This window comes from Acartia tonsa, chromosome 8 (assembly GCF_053477335.1).
Source record: "Acartia tonsa isolate MP-2025a chromosome 8, ASM5347733v1, whole genome shotgun sequence".
NCBI classification, from domain to species: Eukaryota; Metazoa; Arthropoda; class Copepoda; order Calanoida; family Acartiidae; genus Acartia; species Acartia tonsa.
In genome coordinates this window covers 40,850,915-40,875,647 of record NC_137267.1, presented here as the reverse complement: position 1 = coordinate 40,875,647, position 24,733 = coordinate 40,850,915, and the positions used below count along the sequence as shown (strand labels likewise).

The 24,733-nt window shown below is 31.6% G+C and overlaps 1 protein-coding gene across 1 annotated transcript; it reads right to left on the bottom strand.

Annotated features, from left to right (window-relative positions):
* Positions 1-656: 656 nt before the first annotated feature.
* LOC145326948 (uncharacterized) lies at positions 657-18,257 on the bottom strand. Its single transcript, XM_080170397.1, has 16 exons — positions 18,126-18,257; positions 17,618-17,686; positions 16,919-16,996; positions 16,376-16,470; positions 15,674-15,747; positions 12,768-12,849; positions 12,141-12,208; positions 11,377-11,411; positions 10,671-10,746; positions 9,665-9,753; positions 7,876-7,913; positions 4,494-4,585; positions 3,346-3,399; positions 2,907-2,943; positions 1,163-1,226; positions 657-822 (listed from the first exon to the last, which is right to left on the bottom strand). Exons 1-16 carry the CDS (start codon positions 18,211-18,213, stop codon positions 713-715), a joined length of 1,149 nt encoding a protein of 382 aa, XP_080026523.1. The 5' UTR covers positions 18,214-18,257; the 3' UTR covers positions 657-712.
* Positions 18,258-24,733: the final 6,476 nt, after the last annotated feature.

The window sequence follows — 24,733 nt, the reverse complement described above, 5'->3', positions numbered from 1 at the left end:
TCTCTTATTTATTCGAATCCGGTGGATAGGAACCGGTTCTCATCCATGCGAAAAAACTATGTCTAGCACCGTATTATATCTTATAATTGTACATTCTATATCCGCGGAAAGCAGTTTATAATACGATGAAAGAAATAACTATTAAAACGTCACACATTAAAACCTGACACTTATGTTATTTATATAGTTATTGCCTACTTTACTATGGATGTATCTTTACTTGTTTCAGTTTGTGGTATCTTCAAAACTTCATAAACTCATAGCTCTTACATACAAGAATGACAGCATCTTATAAGGCGTGACTAAAATAGCAAGTCTTAGATAAAACAACAAGGACAATTATGTCCCAAAACAGCTGAGGTGGATTCTTTAAAAAAATTGCCCCACTAATCGCTTAGTGGGGCAAAACTGTTTTCGTGAAAAATCCACCAAAATCACATTAAAAATCTACAAAAATTAAACAAAATCATAGAAGGGTTGTTAACATAAGATTTTATTTCATTTTTGTAGATTTTTAATGTGATTTTGGAGGATTTTTTACGAAAACAATTTTGCGATTAGTGGGGCAATTTTTTTTAAGAATCCACCTCTGGCTTTTATGCCATTCTCAAAATTGACTCCATGGTTTAAAAATGTTGGCACTACGAAACAAAAGATAACATTTTAACATGTATTGCTCAAAAAAATATAACACATTGCAATTATGATCAAATCACAATTCATCTTTAGAGATCTTCTTTTGATTTTGTTTGGTTGGATAGATTATAAATCTTTGATCTGATGCTATATCTTGCAGGTCGGCTAGTCTGTCCGATAGATAATCTAAATAATAGATTAACAAATATATATGCAATAGATTTTCCAAATTATAAATAGATTAACGTATAGATAGATATATGGGCGGATGGATAGGTAGATAATTAATTGTATAGATAGATAGATAGATAGATAAATAAATGAATAGTTATATGGACACAGAAATAAATTTGATCTGATTCTATATTTTGTGAATTATATTTTGTGGATATATAAATAGAATGAATGTTAATAAAAAATGTTAGCTTTTAAGAATTTTTAACAGGATCTTTGTTTAGCTTTATTTTTATAACAAGAAATCAGATAAATATAGATGGATACAAATTAAAAACTACAGGATTTTTACCTTTAAACTTTTTCATTTGTTGTTCACTTAGCTTATCAATATCAGATAAGTCAAACTTCCCATCCTAAATTAATGAAAAAATAATGATTGATGTTACGGTTTACATAAAAATATTTTGATAATTTTAAATATCTCCAAAACAATATTATATTTTTGAAATAAAAGAATGATAGTTAAAGTTACAGGGATTTAAAGGGATAAGGTAATGGCTGATAAAGTGATATAAATCCCCAATGATGATACACAATCAACCCTTCGGTAGATTACAATTAGTGGTTAAAAAGTGTGGTCACTCAACTAAACGAACCAACTAGTCACAATTCAATAAAAGTTCCCAAGGTTGTTAAGTCCACGACTAAGAAAACGGTACTACAATACTTTGGGGACTAGTGTAATAAAGAGCCTTATGTCCTCTTCCTCCCTGTAAGACATTACATTAAATTTATTTTGAATAGAAGAATAGAAAGTTAAGATGATAAAAGGTCTGTATTATATTTTCAAAAGTAAAATAACAAGCATGATTATATCCCAAAATAGTGCAATGTAAAACATTTTCCAGTTTGTGGCTGAACCCTTATCATTTTGGACATCTATAACTCATAGAGATGGGACATAAATATAGCTTAAAACCATCCCGGGACCTATATGAAATGAAGAACGGATAATAACGGATAACAAACAAAAAACATGTTTTGTTAGATTGTTATTGCTACACTACTAATAGACCTTATTGTCTTTCTTAATTTTTAAAATTCATTTACAAAGATAGACAAGAGATCTTTAGCATTGTAGAACAAAAAAGTAAAAAGTAAAAGGTTAAAAGCCTTTAAGAAACATAAATGTAGATCCAATATTTCAGGCCAATATATAGATTTTTTCTTATGCTCACAGAGTGAGTGGTGGGGATAATGGGCTGTTTGTTACACTAGTCCTCAAAATTTTATTACAACGTTTTCTTATTCATTGGCTTAACAACTTTGGGGACTTTAGTGAATTTTGATTGTTTGGTTAACTAAGTTGAGTGTTTAAACGTTTCGTTTCAACCACTAATCATAATCTACAGAAGGGGTAGTTTTGTCTTTAATCATTGGGGATGTACTTCAATTTATCGACCATTGTCATATCCCTTTAGATTATGTTCACATAGGCGTTCACAGAGATTGTGTATGTTTTCATATATTCTCCCCTCCCCCCCCCATGAACAAGGGGGGGGGGGGAGATTCGAGAGTACTCCCTTAAAAGCACTGTGACTAAATCCAGGGAGGGAGGGGACATTGGACTGTAAATTTTACTGGTACCCAAAGTTTTTAACCACGATGGCCCTTAAACTTTAGGTACGTTGTTTTATTTAGACATGTTGGTTTCGAACTAGTAGTGTCCAAACATTTTAGCTAACAATTTTAATCTACAGAAGTTGTAATTATGTTTAGCAACATTTGGGAGTGCATAACTATTTAGTTTATTGTTTTATCCCATAAAATAAAGTAGTTATTTATGTCATGGGATGAATTTTCCTGGGCCTTTAAATCCAGATACCTCAGATGCTAGAGGCGCAACCCTTAGTCGCTTAAAATATCACAACTTAATCTATTATCTTATCTTTACATTATTGCTTAATTGTATGATTGCTCTGCCAATTTACAAACTGGAAATTACATAAAAATAAATCGCTAATTTACGATAAAATCTCAAGATCGCTAGGTCTTGCTAAGCTATATTTTGTTTTAAATTTGATAATAGTTACCTTATTTGTATCAAGAAGATTGAACATTTCATTTCCTCTAAAAAATATTCAAGTTAAAAATTAAAGAATTGATTGGAGCAACAATCAGACTGATGAATAGAGTTATATTTGGAGTATCTACAGTTTGTCAGTTATAACAAATTTATCTACAATTAGGCGTGTCCGTAACGGATAGCTCTTAATGTAGGGTCTCATAGATCATTGGGCATGTTAGCATAGATATATAAATTTTACATATTGTATGTAAATTCCTGTTATGATGAGGTACAATTTTGAAAGTGAAACAACTCTATTCTTATAACTTATTACTAGAAACTACAAGCATCCATTTAAATCTTGACACCAAAGTTGACTTATAATATGGCTATTCTCATGATAATACGGCACAAAAGCTTCGCTTTTATGTAAATAGTTATCATTTTTCTGATTATTATTTTACCTGGCAATGAATTCATTATTCCAAACTTTTATATCAGTGATCACCTCTCCATCTCTATAATATTTTTAATTAAAGTTTTAGAAAGATTAAAACAACTTTCAATAAGTCCAGAAATCAATAAAGTCTGGAAGGAGGAGCAAATACAATGCAATGGTACCCTAAGTTTTATAACCACATTATCTTCATAAAAACCTTTAGGTGATTTTATTAAAATTAGCTTAAATTTCAATCTGCAGTAGGAATACTTTTTTATTCTCTTCACTGGCGTATATACATTTACTATCAATTGTCTTATCCATTGAGACCCCCAAAAGATGGTAGCTCATTCATTAAAGCTGTAAATGAAACAGGAAAATTTATGCTGGAGGGTATAATTAAAAAAGATTTCCTTTATATGAATGGTAAGATGTGAATAAAAACAATGACTGAAACATTAAAAATATATGCTTGAATTATGTTATATTTGATTTTAAACTACATTTTATGGTTAAAAAGTGAAAAAAGGGAAAAATAAAACAGTTCTGTATTTTTAGTAGCGAAGCTACTCTATAATTTGAAAAGTCCGTCTGTCCGTATGTCCGTCTTAGTTTGGGGGAAACGTGATTTTCTCGGCTCCTATAAAAGATAAAAGGCTGAAAGTTTTGACAACATTCCCATTATTAAAGAGCACAATGAACTATAAAACATCAATGGCAGTAGGACCGCTTTTTAGCAGGTTTTAGGCTATTTTTGTATTTTTCACATTTTTCTCCATAACTTTGGTATTTACGGCCCGATTTCCAAAGTTTTTTAGTTAAAGATATAAAAATTAAATTTCCTATCGTTTCAAGAAAACATCAGTGGCGGTCAGACTGCCTTTTTGCAGGTTTTTGGCTATTTTTATATTTTTCACATTTTCCTCATATCTTTGGTGATTATGGTCAGTTTTTTTTAAAATTTTTGTAGTTAAAAATATCAAAATTAAATTTTCCGTTATTTTGAGCATCCAGTATGTAATTTACTTTGACCGTTAGTCAAATTAAAAACAAATGTTGAAAAGGTTTCGTGATTTTTTCCTAATATGCATGCTTTTGACAAATAATATCTAAATTCTTATTTAATTGTTTGTGCTTCGCTACTTATGGATGTTGTCATCCTTGTTTACTTACGTTTTAATTTGAGTAAAAAATTGTTCTACACTAAGTGATTTCTTAAAAATCCATCCAAATATCTTGATAACCTTTTCCAGCAGTTTCCTTTCCTAAATAAACAATAATCACAACTCAATAATCAGAGGTGGATTCTTAAAAAAAAATTTGCCCCACTTATTGCTTAGTGGGGCAAAATTGTTTTCGTGAAAAATCCGCCAAATTCACATAAAAAATCTACAAATATTAGACACAACCAATCTGTCCCGATTTTGTATCACTTTGAAAAGTGCGATTCCAGTTACGTCATATACGTTTTGGGAAAGAAAAAGGGAAGGGGGGAAGAAAATCTCTACAAAAGAGATGGGAGAAAAGGGAAGAGATTTTCTTCCCCCTTCCCTTTTAATATGACGTCACAGGAATCGCACTTTTCAAAAGAGATACAAAATCGGGACAGATTGGGTTGTGTCCAAATATTAAATAAAATCTTAAAGCGATTAGTGGGGCAATTTTTTTAAAGAATCCACCCCAATTCGTCAATGAAAGGGTAGGGGATGGGGTAAAGGGGTGGAAGAGGGTATCGTTATTTTGGCCCACTGCAAGTTTCACTTTCTCAAAAGAAAATGAAAATAAAGAATAACATGCAAGTAATAATATATCAATTGCTAAAACGGCTAAGTCCCTACAAAGATCTGAAACTATTTGCTAGCAGACGAAAAGGATCCAACCACTTGAGCTAGGTAGTTGTTTAGATTATACATCTATACTAATACATTTTTTGTATGAACAAAAATAAAAAAATGTTCTTAAACATATTTTCTTGAGACAAAACCAAATTTGAAGAAGCATTTTCCTGAAAGAATTTATATATATGTACTATACAGTATACAATACACAATTCCTATCTAAACTTTTATTCACATTGGCTATGGTGCTACAAATTATCAAAAAAAAAAAATATTTGAACACTAAAACTGCGGCTAAGCCTTCAGGGGCTTTTTGAAGATAGGGGGGGGGGGGAGGGGTGCAACACAACACTAAATCTAAGCAGATGTATTGAAATAGGAAGGAAAGTACCATTGAAGGGATGTAAACATCATTAATTGGTCAGTTTGTTCATCCAATAGGAGGACAGGGGATTGAGTCAAGGGGTTGTATGGAGAAGATCGTTATTTTGAGCAGCTACAAGTTTCACTTTATTAGAGTAAATGAAATCTGGTGTAAGATCCAAGTAATAATGAATCAATTTTACAGTATATATGAGAGGAAAGGTTTATAGCATAATTACAGTTGCACCTGAGATAGTTGATCAAAGTGTACCATTAGAAAGTATATATATTTATTCGCCTATTGGTCAATAACAATTAAACATATGTCTTTAAAATCTAAATGGATTTAAAGTTTTAAAAAATCAAATGCTTTGATAAAGTCTAACAAACAAAATCATATATTGCTCTTGTTTTCCTAAGTTTAGTTTAATTTATAAAATTAAGACCAGTTTTGTTAGCCACGAGGGGAAAAATGTTAAAAATTGTCTGTAATACGATACGATACATGATTTTTTAGTTTGGCTAAGATCTGGTTTCGAAGCAATGCTGGATTTTATTGATTTTGTAGTTCTTTCTATTATATGCACACTCACTCATGTATATTTATTTCAGAGATGGAGGGGAAACGTCCCCAACGTTTTCTTATTTATTGGCTTTATCAACTTTGGGGGCTTTTAATGAATTTTGATTGGTTGGTTCATTAAGATGAGTGTCCAAATGTTTCAACCACTAATTATGATGTTCATTAGGGGTATGTTTTATATCAAAATTTGGATTGTACTTGTATTTATCGGCCATTGTCTTATTCTTTTAGATCCTTGATATTTAATCCAGGGATAAAGGGGGCAGTGTATCATATTGCCGAAAGGTTATAAACTCGTTCTGTCATTTGTTAGCTTTAAAACTTTGGGGGATAGGGTTGAAACAGGATTTGGTTATACAAGTAAACCATTAATAGTTTGTTATATAAATTCTTAACATTGTTGAAAAGTTAACCGCCAAATGTCATCTGCTAACACCCCCCCGGGCCCACTCCCCGCCCCCCCCCCCAATTCTTGAACACTACAAATAATTCAGTTGTACATAAACTCTTAAACAATTAGGTTCACCATATTTCAAAGTAAAAAGATTTTATTTTGTTTCAAAAAATTCCTTTTTCAAAGTACTTAATAATTTTTAACCTGTTTTTTTGTTAAACTTATATTAATTTTAAATAGTATGAAGCTTGTTGTTTTCTTAAGAATTTTTGCAAATATGGTCATTATTTTTTAGAAATGAGATTCGAGAAGGCTTGAATAAAGCGAAATATATTTTCTACTAAGATGTGTGTTCTTATTGTGTAGTACAGCTCTAGCTGCGCGTTTTTGAGTTTTAATCTATCATGGGTATCTTTATTACGCATTTAATTGGCGTCACAAATTATCCATTGTTTATTATCCAATTCCTTTATCCCTAACGCATTCGCATCTCTTACAATTTCAATGTTTCGGAAATATATTTAATATTTCTTTAATGTAGCAAGTGAAAACATGTAGCGCGGCTACATCAAAATTGTATGTTAGATGCTATATCAGTTACTAGCAGCTATGCCCCTTGAGGCCTCTAGGGGAATGTTTTTTTTCAATCTATGTCAAGATCAGCTGTTAAAAAAATCGCCTCTAGATGGAGTAAGTTGATTTTCTCTTGAAATTTTACCTGGGAGGGGGGAGGAACCCTTACCAAAAATAGTTATTAAACCTTCCAAGGATCGATAAGAAGCTACATTTTAAAGGAGAACCATATCGGTTTGCTGGTTAGCGAGATTCCTCGGTACAGACAGATGATTGAATAGCTTATCAGGACAGCAAAATGCATTGTTTAAAGCGCTAAGAAATAAAAAAAAGAAATATTATACTTTTAAGTTTACTATTTTTTTCTGCAGTTTCAACGAAATATTTATTTTTGAATATATTTGAATAAATAATATATTTTCCTCTTTTTTCAAAATAAACTGCGTCAATAGTCTGGCTGATAGATAGATACACATATAGATAATCCCATACATACATAAATATACAGATGTATAGATAGATAAGCTCATAGTTAGATAAGTGGTTGCATGGAGGATATTCTTAGATAAGTTTTGTATATAGAAATAAAAATACTATATCCATATGGTCCATCTGAAAACAAAATTTGTCAAACTTATAAAAGGAATTTTAGCAGACAAACACCTTTGTTAATTTGTTTCATTATCCGACACATTTAAGATTTACAAGCAACAATATTTTACAAAATAGAATTACAAATTCTTAATTTACTAATAGATTTTGGACACATACTCGATCCAGTTATAGAGAAGTTAGGATACTTACCAAATCTCTTGAATGTTCTATTCCAACTGTTCCATCTCCTACAAATCAAATATTTTTTATATTCTAGAATTTTTTTAAAAAATAAATCAGGTGAATATTTCAATTAAATGTGAGTTCTTAACCCTCACCTTCCAACAAAAAAAGCCTGAATTGGATAAATACCCTCCCCATGTAAAATTTAGGGTGAGGGAAAGTATCCTCCCCCCCCCCCTCCAAAAAAACCCGCGAAAGCGTAACAACCTTGATTCAGAATGCTAGTTTTTAAAGTAAAATCATTATCCTCTTATACAAAGTAGTAAGGTATTTTTTATCTGAAGCTTAAGATTTAAATAACTAACGAAATGATTGAGATCTCATTTTTAGGGAGACTTCACATAGGTCTTAGGATGGTTTTAGGCTATTTCATTTTTAGATTTATGCCTTGCATTTCTTCTAAGCTATGCCTTATTATCCCTGTAAATCAGATCCCCTAGGTGCAAGGGGCGAAGCCGCTAGTTTTTATTATAATTGGACAACAAAATCACGTAAATTATGAATTTTTTTCGAAATGTCATTTTATATAATTGACGAAGACGGACGGGCAAATGTATATGATATCTATACTACCCAAATAATATCTAATAAGGATTATAAGTTCTTACTAGTTTTTACATTTGCAGTAATATTACGGTAATAGATTTATAAAAATTATGGATACAGTGCTGAAACACTACAGGTCATTCTTAAATGGCTTATATGAAACAAGGATGGCAACATTCACAAGTAGCAATGCACAAAAATCATGGATGGACAAACGGAAAAAGTTGGTTTCAAATAGGAAGAGTAAAAAATAAGGATTAGAACAATAATGCAAAATCACGAAACCTTTGCATTCTAATTTATGAATTTTTTTTTTAATTTGATCGACAGACTGACAGATCAAATAAGTTTTTTACTGGATTTTTTTTGGCAAATAAGCAGCCTTACGGACTGAAAGGCAAATAATTGAAATTCATAAGTTTTTATCTATTCTTAATTTATCCATTATTGGATGATTTTTAGTGCAACTTTGCAACCAACTTTATACAAATCTTTACTCAAGAGATATACTAACTTTATATTAGTAACAATAGATAGATACATTATACAGGGATCTAAAGGGATAAGGCAAGGGGTGATAAATTTATTTACATCCCAAATTATAATACATCAATTACCCATCCTGTAGTTTACAATTAGAGGTTGAAAAGTTTGGATTCTAAACTTAATGAGCAAACCAATCAAATTTCAATAAAAGTCCCAAAAGTAATTAAGCCATTCAATATAAAAACGTTATTATAAAACTTTAGGGACTAATGTAATAAGCACCCCAATGTCCCCTCATATATAAATAAGATTAGATAGATAGATAAATGTTGTGGTAAATTGAAGATAGATGGCTAGATTCATCAAAGGGTAAGGTTGAGAACCTTGACAGGTTCCTAATATCTTGTTTTGGGGGATGTTGACACCCCCCTTCCGCACGCCACTTCATAGTTACCAGAGAGCGAGGGAACAATGGACTGTTTTTTACACTAGTCCTCAAATTTTTTCATTAACGTTTTCTTATTCGTTGGATTTACAACTTTGGGGACTTAAGTTGATTTTAAGTGGATTTTGATGGATTGGTTCATTAAATTGAGTGTCCAAACATTTTAATCACTAATTGTAATCTAAAGAAGGGGTAATTTTTTTAATCATCATTGGGGATGTACATCAATTTATCGGCCGTTGGCTTATCCTTTTAGATTCCTGATAGTCACATAGATACCTGCAAAGGAGACAGTAGATAGTGGGGACTTATTACCCATAGATTTCATGCACTCTATACTTGGCTCTGGTAGTTTTTCTCTGTTTAATCTTAATGAAAAACAAGGATGATAACATTAATAAAATCGAAGCTCTGAAATGGAAGGACAAACGACCATTCACACTTGTAGAGTGTCAGGACTGAATAAGCAGAATATTAGTAAAGAATAATAATTTCGTGTTTTAAATATCTAAAACTGCTAAAAATGCAGATTGCCTGACTTGTTAGAATTTATAAGCTGTGATTGTCTCACTTTTAACTTTGTGTAAAATAGACCTAGGAATCAACATACATTCCAATAGTAAAATCATATCTTATAATAATAAGCAAATTGCAGAACGAAATTTTTTATATAATAGTTATTTCTCGCATCGTATTATAAACAGCTTTCTGCGGATATAGAATGTACAAGTATAAGATTAAAACCAGTTTTTTAGCCCCGAGGTGCTATTCGTAGAAAGCTGGATATAATACGATGCTAGACATAGTTTTTTTGTTTGGATGAGAACCGGTTTCAATCCACCGGATTCGAATGAATGCGAGAAAATAATTTACTGTTTACAGAGCGCGTAATTCACTTGATTAAAGTAATCCTATATGTAACTCTACCAACGCAGATTGGGATTCATGTGCAAACTTGTATTTGCGTCTTTGGATATTAGCCAATAGCGTCGGAATTATAAACACAGCTGAGTCGCTACAAAAGAACAAAAAGCAATTATATAGCACACGAAGAAAGTCCCCACCACTTGGGCCAGGTAATTTTATTGCCTAATAAAATAGATGTCATTTAATAGATGTCATTTAATACCAATGAGCAATGACAGGCCAATACACAGACTAAATTACCAAATGGCAGGCCAGTATACTTTTTAATTGACCAATAGTAGGCAGTATGGCGTCGTTTTTTATTAAAAGCTTCGATATTGCTATACAACTTTTGGTTAAAAGTGTTCTTTGTTTTTACCTTATTTCTAAAGAGTTTTCAAGACCTGTCATAGATTTTATAATCTTCGTCTTGGCAGGTATAAAAACGCAATCACCTATAAAATCCAAATAATGTTAAACTTTGATTTTAATAGAGCAGCTCCTAGTCAAATAAAGTTAGTCCCAAAAAAATTATTTTCTATCATGGTAACCTTCAACTTTTATTGTTTAACACTTTACCGTACTTTTTTGATTGAAAACACAATATTATTTATTTATAATTTAAAACTACCCCTTTATCCAAAAAGCTCTAAAACAATTAATACCGCAGATAACATATAATTTTTTTTCTCTTTTATATCCTCTTCTCAATATCACGGTTTCTATCTTTTGAAAATATTTATCCTTATAATTATGTAAAAGGATCTCTGTCTCTTATCGCTAAACACTGAACCGATATGGTTCTCCATTACAGGGTAGCTTCTCAGAGGTCCTGGGAAGATTTATAACTATATTGGGGGAGGTTTATTGGGATCACCACCCTACCATGAGCTAGAAAAAAAGGACCCCTCCAAAAATATTTTTTTTTACTTTTTCTTTTCAAAATTGCAATTGCAAATGGAGGCTCGACTATCACCCCTCAATGGCCCCTAAAGGTCTCTAGGAGCGTAGCCGCTAGTAAATAAGAAATGAGACTATATTAGAGTTGCTTTGCTACAAAGACAATACTATCCAAAAAAGCATACCTTTTCTCATTGCTATTAAAGTAGCACTGCCTTCTCTAAATAAAATATTTATAAAAGCAAATCTTTTCAATAGATACAATTGCTGTTAGTCTGTCTGGTAGCTAAACCATGAGGCATGGCCGGGATCCGCGCATCAGCGGCAACTATCCTCAAATTTAACCCGTTTGTATGCTTTGACGATTGCAGGTGGCTAATGCGCGGCTGCCAAGCTCTACTATTAGACTATGAAGGGATGAGCTGAAAATGGATTGCCGATTTCTTCAATAATTTCCAAATGTGTACAGCAGATAACCCAATTATTGCAAACGCTATTTTCAGCTACTCCGGCCAAAAGTAAAAGCGATATAATTTATAAACGATTTATACATTATACATTTAAAATTTTAATTTTTCAAATTTTGATTTTTTGGGGGGAAGTTTGAAGCTTTTTTAGCTAGTAGCAAATATTGAGATAGGACACGGATGCTAAGTTCGAATCTCGACCCAACACCGCGTCATAACTAAATACGCTAAAAATGATTCCTACTTCTGCTATGTCAGGTGCCAGATATAAATAGTTCGAATAGGGGAATACCTTAGCCCCATACAGGCGCAACTCATTACCATAAACAGCTAGGACTTCAGACAAAGGACGTGCAATCAAAGAGTTGATTGTCAGTAGGGCATTTGAGTAGGGCCAAAATGCTGTAAGATTTGATTATTATAAGGCAATAATGACTATCTAGTATTTATATTTAATCAATAATTTATCTGGTGTATCGTACCTGCCGAAGGCGATATTTGCAGCTCCATCAATTAAACACCAAAAAATATCATTTTCACTCAAAATAACCTAAAAAGAAGAAGTGGTATGTTTTTAGAAGACATTAGAGGGATAAGAAGTCAACCCCCCGCCCCATTTCTATTTTAGTTTTAATAAGAAAAAGAAAATTAAATTAAATATTTTATTGGGAGGCTTGGTATACCCTATCCCAAAATAGCTTTAAATCTTCCCTAGACCTAAAAGAAGCTACATTGTAAAGAACCATATCAGTTAAGCGGTAAGCGAGATCCTTCGCTACAGACAAATAAAGCTTACTACTTTAATAAGAGGACCTTTAGTGATAGGAAACTGAATAGAGAAATCAAATTCTCTTATATATAAATTCCGAATAATAACAAATATTCCTCGTGTTTCAATTCTTTGAAACTAATGGAACGAACGATCATACATTTTGTATGTGGAAAAGTGTTTTTTACAATTTTTATTTCTATTAAAACTATTCTAAACTATTTTCTTTATTGGCTAATCTAAAATACAACATTTTAAAATTTAGAAACACCTTTACCTAAAATGAGACAATAGGTATACCTATACCTAAGTATTTTCTGTATTATATAATCATAATAACCTGGTCTGATTCTTGTTTATGAAACTGTAGGATATGTCTTGTACTTTCAAAAGCTTCTGTATAATTGCTGCATATCAACGGTCTGTAATAAAGACAATTGGAAGAAATTATCCATAAGTATCATAACACAGAAAGTAATTACTTTGCCATATAAAAATATACTAGAAACCTAAAAAGTATATTTCAAGTTATATAAAAAATAGCGGTTGTGCCACTAGCATCAACGGGGGGCCCTATATTCAAATGGTTTTATCTGTATATATATGGCAAAAGAATGGACTAAAACAATCCCGGAACCTATGTAGGGCTTCCTTATAAAGCAGAAATTACTCAATTTAGTAGCTATTCAAATCTTAAGCTATAGACAAAAAACCTTAATATTTTATAGGATTACAGAAAACGTAAAATATTAAATGTTGCTATACAGGGAGTAAGGGAGGGGACAATGGATCGAATATTCAATTTTTAAGTAGTCTCAGACTTTGGGGACTGGCTTAAAGGGAATGTGCACGAATACAGCAGATTCTTACTGATTTTGGGGACTTGCGCATCAATGCCCCGCCAACTAGCTGAGCTAGTTTTGAATATGCAGACAGAAAAGTTTGTTTTTTTATTGCTGGTTTTAACAAATATTTTTTCCCAAGAAAATGTCTTTTCATGTATAGAAACTCTACTGTGATATTTATGTATTAAATAATCTTTAATACCGCTTGAATTTTGGGGTCAGTTATAAATATATTAGAAGGGTTGAGGGTGGTTTAAACAAGATTTTTCTAGTGATTAATTACAGAATGTTTACTACATTGTGATGTGTTGATAATTTAATTTTCAAGTAAATGATTTTTTTCTTAGAACTAATTTTGTTCTAAATTAGGTTACCATGATCCCCTTACAATTTTGGTAAAATTTTCTAGAAAAATCTGGTTTTCGTTGCTTTTCAGCGAACCCTCTTAAATTGAATTAATTGCCCATTGTCCCCTCCCTTACTCCCTGGTTGCTATATCGCGCTATCTATAATACAAAGTAGAACGATGTTTGTTTGTACCAAAGGATCTCGCTAACCGCTGAACCGATAGGGTTCTCCTTTACAGGGTAGCTTCTCAAAGGTCCCGGGAAAAATACCCCCCCCCCCCAGAAAAAAAAATTCTGTTAAATCTAAAATACAAAAATTAGGTTGATCAAACCTCTTGGGGCAAAGCCCCTAGAGGCTAGGGGCGAAGCCGCTAGTTTTATAAAAAGAGACACTTATCTTCAATAGCACCAACAACTAAAAGTTAAGGTAGTGGGCCAATTTAACCACCTTTCTCTTTACAGATAAGTCTCAAGAGGAGAAGCCTCTTATAGTAGATAAATGAGAGACATATAAAATGATATTTCAACCAAGCTACCCACCCAAAAGAAAGAAGAAAAGTTGGAACAAACCTTTCAGAAGTTTTCAAGTAACTTTTGAATATTGGAACATTTGTTTCCAATATTTCAGACTTAAGGGATCAGAGCAATTATAAGATTTATAAAAAATATGTGGTTTTACTCCAGTTGCTTAGTCGAGCAAACCCCCCCCCCCCCCCCCCCAGTAAAATTAAATAAATTAAACATAATGGGTGGGAGTAACCTTAGCGATGGGCCCTAACCCTACGGTGCTCTAACCCTGGGGGGCTACACACACTCAGTAACCAAGCTATTAAGCATCCTGAATTTTAAGCATCAAAAGCACTTTACTGCTCCTCTTTTATAATTATTTGAATTATTGCTACAATTATTGTTTTACTTGTCTACAGGGACGACAATCAGAACATCCACAGTGAGGGTGGAACAAGGGGCTATTTATTTCGATAGTCCCCAAAGTTTTTACTAACGTTTTCTTATTCGTCGGCTAACAACTTTAGGGACTTTAGTGAATTTTGATTGGTTGTTTTATAGATTTGAGTATCCAAACGTTTCAACCAATAATTGTAATCTACAGAAGTTTGAGTATCAACATTGGGAATGTAATTAATTTAGTTGCCGTTGTCTTATTCCTTTTAATCCCTAAAAATTCCGCCTTCCCTTCCTTTTTTTTAGATATTGAAGGGAATAATAAAATGATTAATATGAGTGCCATTTTCCTCTCTCTCCCTGATAAATATAAGTTACATAAACCCAGTGGTCAAAGAAGAGAGAGAGGTCGCACAAAGTTTATTTTTAATACATAAAATTATAAACTTTCTATTCTTCAAATGCATTAGGGGAAATATGTCTCATGGTTAAGCAGCCGCGACGAATTGCCTTTTATCAGGCGGCTGAATATTAGAATTTATTTTTCTTGCGACTGCAGCAGATAATTGTTCAAAAACAACTGGCAGTATTTTTGCAAAATATCAGGGATTTAAAATGATATGAGAATAAACAAAAAAACATTTAAATCCTTTTTCTTCAGAACAAAGTAACCAAAACTTTTAAAAAATTATTTAGCGAAGCTGTTTACTGGTGCGAATTGTTCAAAATTGAATCCCGCAGAAAAAAATAAAAACTGCACCGGCTGGTGAGCCCTGTTATTTTTCTTATTATTTGGTTTCTTACATCTTACAGTGGAAATATATTGATACATTTTACAATACTTTACTAATCCAAATAGGTCAGTAATAAGTAGATACTTTTTTTTACAGAAGTTTAAAAATACCTTTCTGTAATTGACGTTATTCTAACTAAAAAGAAACTGCGCTTAAATACAATAATTACAAAATGAGCTGCTTTCTTTCAAAGTGCCTAACGAGATCAAAAACATTTCTGCTGATTTTTAAAAATAAGTTGTAAATTGCGCATGGGAAAGGAGTTACTTTTTCCTATCCCTATAGCCTTAGGAGAGCTCAAACCTGCAATATCCTAACAATGCGAGGGTACTCTGGATTATTTTTAAAGATGCATACCTTGGGATTATAACAAATTTCTTGAGGTTGCCAGCTAAAGGTGACTCTATCTTACATCCAGATTCGCTCAATTCCTTTAAAATCAAGTCGGTAATAGTCTAGAGGTGAGTTCTTAAAAAAACTTTTTGGCTCACTAAATTTTTTTGTTAAAATCCTCCAAAATCGCATAAAAAATAAAAATTTTTAATAAAACCATAAAAAGGGTTATTAACATAAGTTTTTGTTTAATTTTTGTTAATTAATGCGATTTTGGAGGATTTTTCACAAAAAGAATCTACCTTAGTTAACCATGGAATTGTCTAATATTTGGATGGTTTGTAGGGATAAGATTGATTATTAGTAGCAAAGCTATTCTATAATTAACATTCTCCGTCAGTAAGTCAGTCCGTAACGCTATTTGGAATTCTTACAGATGTTATTAAATATAGACGACTGTTCTTTTCTTATAGGTAAAACTATTCAAATATAAACTTTGCCTTATAGTTTGTTTCATTGTCTGTTGTAAAATATAATGTTTGATAGGGGCTGGGAAGTTTTTTTGTGTCTAAAAATGATGTCATACAATACAAATGACCAATGTTAGGCCAATATACAGACTAATTTACCAATGGAAGGCCAGTATACATTTTAATTGACCAATGGTAGGCCAGTATGACGTCATTTATAGGCACTATTAAAAGTTAAAAAGGTAAGTGTTGTTACTTTATTGAGGAAAGAATTCAGGTTTGTAAAGTGGCCACAGTCTTCTCCAGAGTTTGAGCTTGGATCCTGTTCGGAACAATTTTGACAGTTCAAGTCTGAAAAGTTTTAACATACACTTAACATTACTTTCTCTGAGTAAAATTTTATTTTAAGCATTAAAAATTGTAAGTAATTATACAAGAAGCGCGGGATCAATATAGACAATAAATTGGAAAGGTTTTTGATGAAAAAATCCTAATGGTCATCTTTTTGTTCTACTTATACCAACGGGCATCTAAAAATACTGCAATTTAAAAAGTGACGAAGGGACGCACGGACATACCCTGATTTAGAAGTAACTACTTAAAAGGAAGTTAAACTTTAAAAACTTGAACTGGAAACTTTATTTATTACTAGACCATACTAAACAGAGGCGATCGGAGTACTGTATTGAATTTTGATTGGTTGGTTCCAAACTTCTCAAATTTAATCTACAACAGGGGTAATTTTTTCAATCATTATACTGTCTTACCCCATAAGGTCAATGCAAATAAAAAAATGTACCTATAAAAGTTACCAAAGCCAGACCAGAGTTTTTAAGATTTTCTACTTTCAAATTGTGAAGATCCATGCCATACATTCCTAAAATTTCATACAAGATTTTTGCCTGAAAGCTTATGCATGAGAGAAACGTTTTACCGATTTCAAATCTTGCATAAAATTCAAGTATTAATTGAAAATTTATGATTATTATCAGAAAACAAGTATGCTAATGTATAACAATGTATATTTTTTTTATTTGACTTTTAGGAGCAATTACTGAAGCACTTTATCGTGCCAATAAAAAATGACATAAAACAATAAAAAATGACCAATGATAGGCCAATACACAGCCTAAATTACCAATGACAGGCCAGTATACATTTTAATTGACTAATTGTAGGCCAGTTTGGATGGTTCTTTAACCTTTCTAGAGAAACTGGCACTAGAACAAATGACCATCAAACCCAATTTGCGTTAATATTTCAAAATAACACAACTAATATTGAAAGTGTCGGTCGACTTCTCCTTCCCTTAAGAATCCCTAGAAGCCTCTATAGTAGCCTCCATCCAGGAGGGTGCTATTTTGTTGTCAGATCGTTGCATTTAGCCCCTATAAACTCAAAAGATACAAAGTTTCTTTGACTAGTAAATTGGGTAGCGCCCATTCGTTTTTACTGATCCAATTTCTGCATGCCTCTGAATGCAATTTATAATCTTTACCTTGTTTTAAAATGACAGGTTTATTTTGTTGTACATAGTCTTCATAAAAATCAACAGCGTTTGGAAGAACTAAAAATAATAGTAAATAATTAGAAAGATATTAAATTAACCAAATTTACAAAACTTTTTTGGTTCAGTTTGTATATATAATAATAATAATTCTAATGGATGTAAAATATACGTGGATATTATGATGGGATAAAAATTGTCATCTATTTAGGTTGCTATTTCCCCTGTCTTTTATTGGACATTTCGTTCGTCTAGAAAGAGTGGTTGATAAGGTAAAGAGGGAGGGGGATTTGGTAAATCGTTATTTTAGCTCGCTACAAGTTTATAGTTATACTTTATTAGAGTAAATGATAGTATGGTGTAATATCCAAGAAATTATTGATCTAAATCATTTTTTAACAAATATTTTTTATGAATAATAGCTAGTTTAATTTGTAATAATTCTGAAAATTAGCTTCATTAATTAAAAAATCCATAAAAAATACAAAATTGAACTTACCATTTTTATCATACGTTTCAACAATAATTTCACTTGATATTACATTATAAAAAATAAGTAAAATCACAAATATTAGAAAATTTTTCATTTTGAAAACTATTCTGTAATGTAAGATACATAAAATGAAACTAAAACTTATATCTTACTTTTTTTTCTGAAATGGTAATTTGGGAAAAATGTTGCATCAATTTTCGCTGGAGAAATGGATGTATATTGTATAATATGCGTGGATATTATAACAGGGGAAAATTGTCGTCAATTTAGGTTGCTATTTTCACTGTCATTAATTGGCCAATTTGTTCATCTAGTAGGAGGGGAGGGGTTTGAATAAAGGGGGTGGACGGGGGTAATCGTTATTTTATCTTGCTGCGTGTATCACTTTATTATATAACTTGAAAACCTGGTGTAAGATCCAAGATAATATAGGAGGGTTTTAAGCTATTTTTATATCCATTATCTGCCCCTTTAAAGACCCTAGATGCTAAGGGAATTAAGTTAGGTAATTAAAGTAATATTTATCTTTAGAAATATATCCTGAATCATATGCTTTGTCAAAATTTACCTAGAGTTTATCATTTATTACACGTTTGCAATTAAAGATAAGAATGAAATATATACTATAAGATAAACAAAAATATATGGGAGAAATTATAAAAGCGAAGCCTTTCTATAATTAGGGTCGGTCTGTAAGTCCTTCCACCAGTGACGGATGACTCTTAATTTGAGATTGCTAGTATTGTCTTATTGTTTTCAAACTTTGCATGATGATTCCTGCAAAAGTTAGGTACAATTTAGAAAGCGTAGCAAATCAATAATCTTTTCCAAAAAGTCTGCATGTCCATTATAAACATGATAATATTTACATTTTTGAAACACAATATTTCATATTTTAGAATGTGTATTTCTTAAACAATAGATCGAACAGTTTTATAATTATAAATCCTTTAATAAAAGCAGAAGGATCTCTATCTATTTTCTGTCAGTACCGATATTGTTTTCCTGTATAGTGTAGCTTCTCAAAACAAGGTTTTTAGCTATTTTAGGCGAGTGTGCCACCACTCCTGAAGAGAAATCTAAACGAAAAATTTTCTAAAGTTATGCTAGGCAGCGCCACTGTATGACTAACATGTTTAAAACTACTATTAAAAGTGGGAAGAATTGGTGACACCCCCCCCCCCTCCCCGCCTCAAGTGCCCTTAGGGGCGTAGCCGCAAGTCATTTACATAAAGATTGTAAGCACACAATTTGCCTAAACTTGATAATCCAAAGTCGAGGTCCTATAAACTTTAAACTTTAACTAACATGTTCCCGCAAAACTGGTTATTTTGCTAAATATGAAAAAAGTTGAGTTTAGCGACAAGTCAGCAATATATCAAATTAAAATAGCACGATAAACTGTAATATAGTAAAAATATTAAATATTTAAAGCCATTGTTCACTATTTCCAATATTTTCTCTGTTTTATGGGAGCACTTTACAAGAAAAGTTTGAAGAGAATTTTAAAGAAAGTTTGAAACATTAATACATTTTAGACGGATTAGGATAATTAATCTTTTAATCTGTCTTTTATTTTTTTAATAAAAGCCAGGCTCTCCTATATTCCGGGTAGGTTGTCTGTCCATCTGTGTGTCCTGTAACGATAAGGTATAATACAAAGAAATTAAAACGCTTAAAACATTGACTATTGTTTAGCAGGGATTTTAAGAGATAATACAATGGCCGATACATTGATGTACATCCCCAATAATGATACACAAAATTACTCCTTTTGTGATTACAATTAGTAGTTAAACCTTTGGACACTTATCTTAATGAAATAACCAATCAAAATTCAATAAAAGTCCCCAAAGTTGTGAAGCTAATTGTCATTATAAAACTTTGAGGACTGTATTTAATAAACAGCCCAATGTACCCCACATCCCCCTGATTGTTTAGCCACTTTGACATCAATTTCGTAAAAAGATTTCTCGTATTCATTCGAATCCGGTGGATAGGAACCGGTTCTCATCCATACGAAAAAACTATGTCTAGCATCGTATTATATCCAGCTTTCTACGCATATAAAAATATACAATCATAAGATAGAAACCAGTTTTTTTAGCTGGTGCCTCGGGGCTAAAAAAAACTGGTTTTAATCTTATAATTGTACATTCTATATCCGCGGAAAGCCGTTTATAATACGATGCGAGAAATAACTATTATTCTCTTTATTTATTACGTTCTGGTTCCTAGGAGGATTAGGAACAATTTCCTTAGAGTAGGTTACAATTTGTTTACTCTAGAAAACATTTTTAAAGCACTATTATACTGAATGACAATGTGGATATTGTCATCCTTTTTGATTAGATTAACTTTATATTAACTACAAAATTGATAATTATTCAACTTGAGCTAACAAAATCCAACAAAGTGTAACTATTTGGAAAAATGTAATATTTAATTAATGGAAAGGTGCTCTAAATTTCTACCGGTTTTTTATTTCCTATCAACAATAATTTTAAATCAGCACATCATATTTTGGCCCTTTTCCTCAAAGTTCCCATAGAGCACTGAAACCTTTCACTCTTTTTTTTTAATTGGGAACTGTTTGGGAAAATTTTACAAAGCTGCTCTTAAATCATAATATTTTTTTCGATCAATAATCAGCACATATATAACTAACAACTCCACGGGGGCTAAACAGTACAGTAATAAAACCTAACCCAAAATAATACACAAACCCATAAAATAAGTATTTTTCTAAAAGTTGTTGATAGATTAGTTGTTTATTTTGTGTTTTGGCCAGGGATAAGATATGGGAAACGTAGGAAAAAAATATTTCAGGCCTATTTCAAGCCTAGGCCTAATAAACCAGTTTTGGGATGGCCCAGTGGTTCGTCCTAAACGCTAATGAAAAAGCTGTGTGTGTGTGTGTAGATAAAGTATAGAATCAAATTCAGGTAGCTAGTTTAAAGTAAAAAACATAACTTTTTATAAACCTATATATTAATGGTTTTTGTTAAAATGAAGTTTTTTCTCTCCCAAATTTTTTTTTATCTTTTACTTTGGTAATTTGAACTGTCAGAAAGCTATCGTTGGGTTTTCCCTTCAGATTTAGTTTGTATTATTTGCATTTTTATTAATGAGTAAAAATTTTATTTGAAAATTTCATTGCTAATTAAAATTCAAAATAAATAAATAAATATGCACTTGGGTAACATTCTATCAAGTTCTTTGGATACTATAATGTAATGATATATCTGTACTGTGTTGTATTGTACAAATATTAGGGTTAAGGTGTTGTATCAATTCCGTATTAAATTTTTAAAATTCAAAATACAACATCTAATTTATAAACTACCAAATGAAAATTCGTAGCTACCTTCTTTCCAAAAAAATAATCCCATTATTTTTGTTTTTTTCTATATGGCCCTTTTTTAATGTTTAACTCTAAGCAGATTTAATAATTAAACTAATGTGATCTAACACCATATATATTTATTTTTTCGTAGCAGACAAATCATTATTTTTTCTAGAATTGTCTGCTTCTAAAATTTCCGCCAATTGGTGATTGGTTGATACAAAACAGGCCAATTCTTATTGGTTTAGAGCGATAGCTACTTGGGAGCGTCCGCCAGTTTGATAGGAATTTGTAATAGTTGCAATATCCCTTTAGAATCTAGGCCGGGACCGAATTAATGGCCAGGTTGCCTATCCCTTATCCCTGGTTTTGGCTTATTACTTATTTCAACTCATGTCATAAGATTTAACAAATAATTTCATTTACATTTCTGATTAAAAAAAAATGTGATATAAATTAATTTAGGCAGACGGGTCCAGCATGGAAGTGTGTTTGGATTGGAATGCCTGTTCCAGAGAGTAATCGATTACATTATTTTTTATTTATTTGTTTTTAATCTATGTTATACATTAGCATGGTTTAATATTTTAAATAATAATTTTCTTTTCACTATGGCGTGGAACCCAATTAATATCCGCTGGATTAGAACCAGATATCAGCCATACTGAAAAATCATGTATAGCATCGTATTATAGAAATATTTTACAAATAATGAAATGAAAACCATAAAATTGGTAGCAGTTTTGTTCTCCCAGTCTTCAGCCCATTGGGGCTTGCAAAACTGGTTTAAATTTAAAACCTCTCCCTTAAAAAAAAAAAAAATTGAAAAAAAGAGGGGATAGTTTTTAGTTTTAGGTTGAATTTTATAGAAGGAAGCTCTGTAGGGTTCAAGCCCCCATCACCTGCTCTTTGAGACACATGTTTTGATTTTTAAAGGAAAATTTGAAAGTAAAGTCCAATTTACAATTAATTATAAAATTGATTAGTTTATTTATTGAACAAATATAAACCACGTAATTGTAGGGAGGCCATTTTTATGAGTTTAGTCATGTTTAAGTTACACAGTTGTACAGGCCAAAAATACTTTTTAGAGCGAAGCTACTCTAAGATTCATTTTCTTTTTATAGTCAGTAAGTCTGTAATGCTATGTGAATTTCTCATGTTCCTCTAAGGGTATACTGCTTAATTTTTCAAAAATCCCCTTATTCAAAGAGCATATAGTACACCCGTTTGGTTAATCTGTAAGTTAATCATGATTTTTGTGCCTAGCTACCTATGGATGTCGCCATCATTGTCAATTTAACATTTTAAAGCAAATTGTATGTATTAAGAAGCACAAAAAAACATGGAATAGACAAATGGAGAAAGTAGGATAAAGAACAGATGTTCAGTTGTCATAGCAAAGAAAGAGGGAGAATTTATAAAAATAAATCACGAAATTTTAAAATTTAAGGTTTATGTTTTTGAAGACCGACTGATATACAGACGGACAACACAATGGTTATACTTGATGTGCTTAGTTGCTACACTCTTGCAATTGTGCATAACTGTTACAGGAATCCTAATCAAGTTTAAAATCGATAGACAATTGTTAAATGCCCGAATTAAAACATTGCGATAGAACGGACGGTTGAACGGACGTGTGACTTAAGCTTTGCTTTTAAACAGTTTCATTAAGCACATTCGTCTACACTTTGCAAAAATTTTGGATTAATTTTTAGAAATTAAAATGGAAATTCACAAAATTTTGAGAATGTTACTGCAAATAGCAGCTATATTACTTTTTATTTATCAGTCTGTTTTAGCTGTTATGAAATATATAGGAACTTATTAAAATATTGTTGTATATAAAGTAGTAAGGTTTATTTTTGTCTGTAACATAAGATCTCAATAACTTTATAACCGATAGGTTTATATTTTAGGCAAGCTTCACATAGGTCCTGTAATGGTTATATGCTAATTTATTTTCATGTTTAATTTTTAGGATGGGTTTAAGATACTTTTCTTACCCTTTTCTGCTAAATACACTAGTTGTATAAAGTAGGAAGCTAATTTTGTTTGTCCTTTAATATCTCGCTAACCATAGAACTTACTAAATTTAGGGGAATCTTTACATAGGTTTCAGTATGTCTTTGTGATTTCTTATTTTTAGATTTAGGTCTTTGCATAGTTTTAGAGAAGACGAAAAAAATAAGCTTGTTACGTCATAAAAATGAGGAATTATCCATCTCTTTTTTAGGGGTTTTCTTTTCCTCTCCTCATCCCTCATTTTTATGACGTCATTGAAGGACTTTCTTCGTCTTCAGTTTTAGGCTGTTTTTTTTTAAATCTACTTAATATTTTAATGAAAACCAAATTAGAGTCTCCGACTGTTATAATAACGTCAGAAACCAAGCTAAAAACTATACCAACGCCAAGGTAATACATATATCAAAAGTTGGTTCTAAACTGGTAGTGTACAAACTTTTCAACCAATAATTTTAATCTGTAGAAGAAGTAATTTTGTTTATAATGACTGGGGATGTACATTTATCGTTTATTGTCTTATTCCTGAAGATCCTTGCTACCTATTCAAATTTAATTTTTATCTATAATATTGGCTGAAACTTTTGGACAATCAACTTAATGAACCATAAAATCAAAAGTCCCCAAAGTTGTTGAGCCAGCTACTAAGAATACGTTTAAAAAAACTTTGGGGACTATTGTAATAAAGATCCCAATGTCCCTTCCCTCCCAGAAAGTAAACACTAATCATGCAAACAAAAAACTTCAATTAATTATTAATTACAAGTTTGATTAAAAATTCAATCAAATGCATTTTGTCCACAAACATTCGACAAAATAATTATCAAAAGTAATATTTTGTTATGAAAATTATATGTGGACCCCCCCCCCCCCCAACACACACTTTTTAACAAAGATAATAAAATAAACTCCCCTATGCTATTTTATATTTTTTTTTGTTGGGGGGGGGGGGGGGGAATTTTCAAGTTTTTCACGGGGGATAATCTGACTTCCAAAAAAGACTTTGTATTAAATTTTTATATCCATTAATTTTTGTAGAAAAAGCCAAAAATTATTTTTAATAACAAGGATGTTTCTGTGCAAATCAGGGGACGGCTTTAATTTTACTACATCCAGAGCTATTGGATACCCTTGGCTACTAGAATACATGGCTGGTGATGTTTATAATCAAACAGATTCAGGTAAATCTCCTAAATGGCGGTTTCCCTCAAATTACCTAGTCGAGCGGAGTATCCCTAAACAA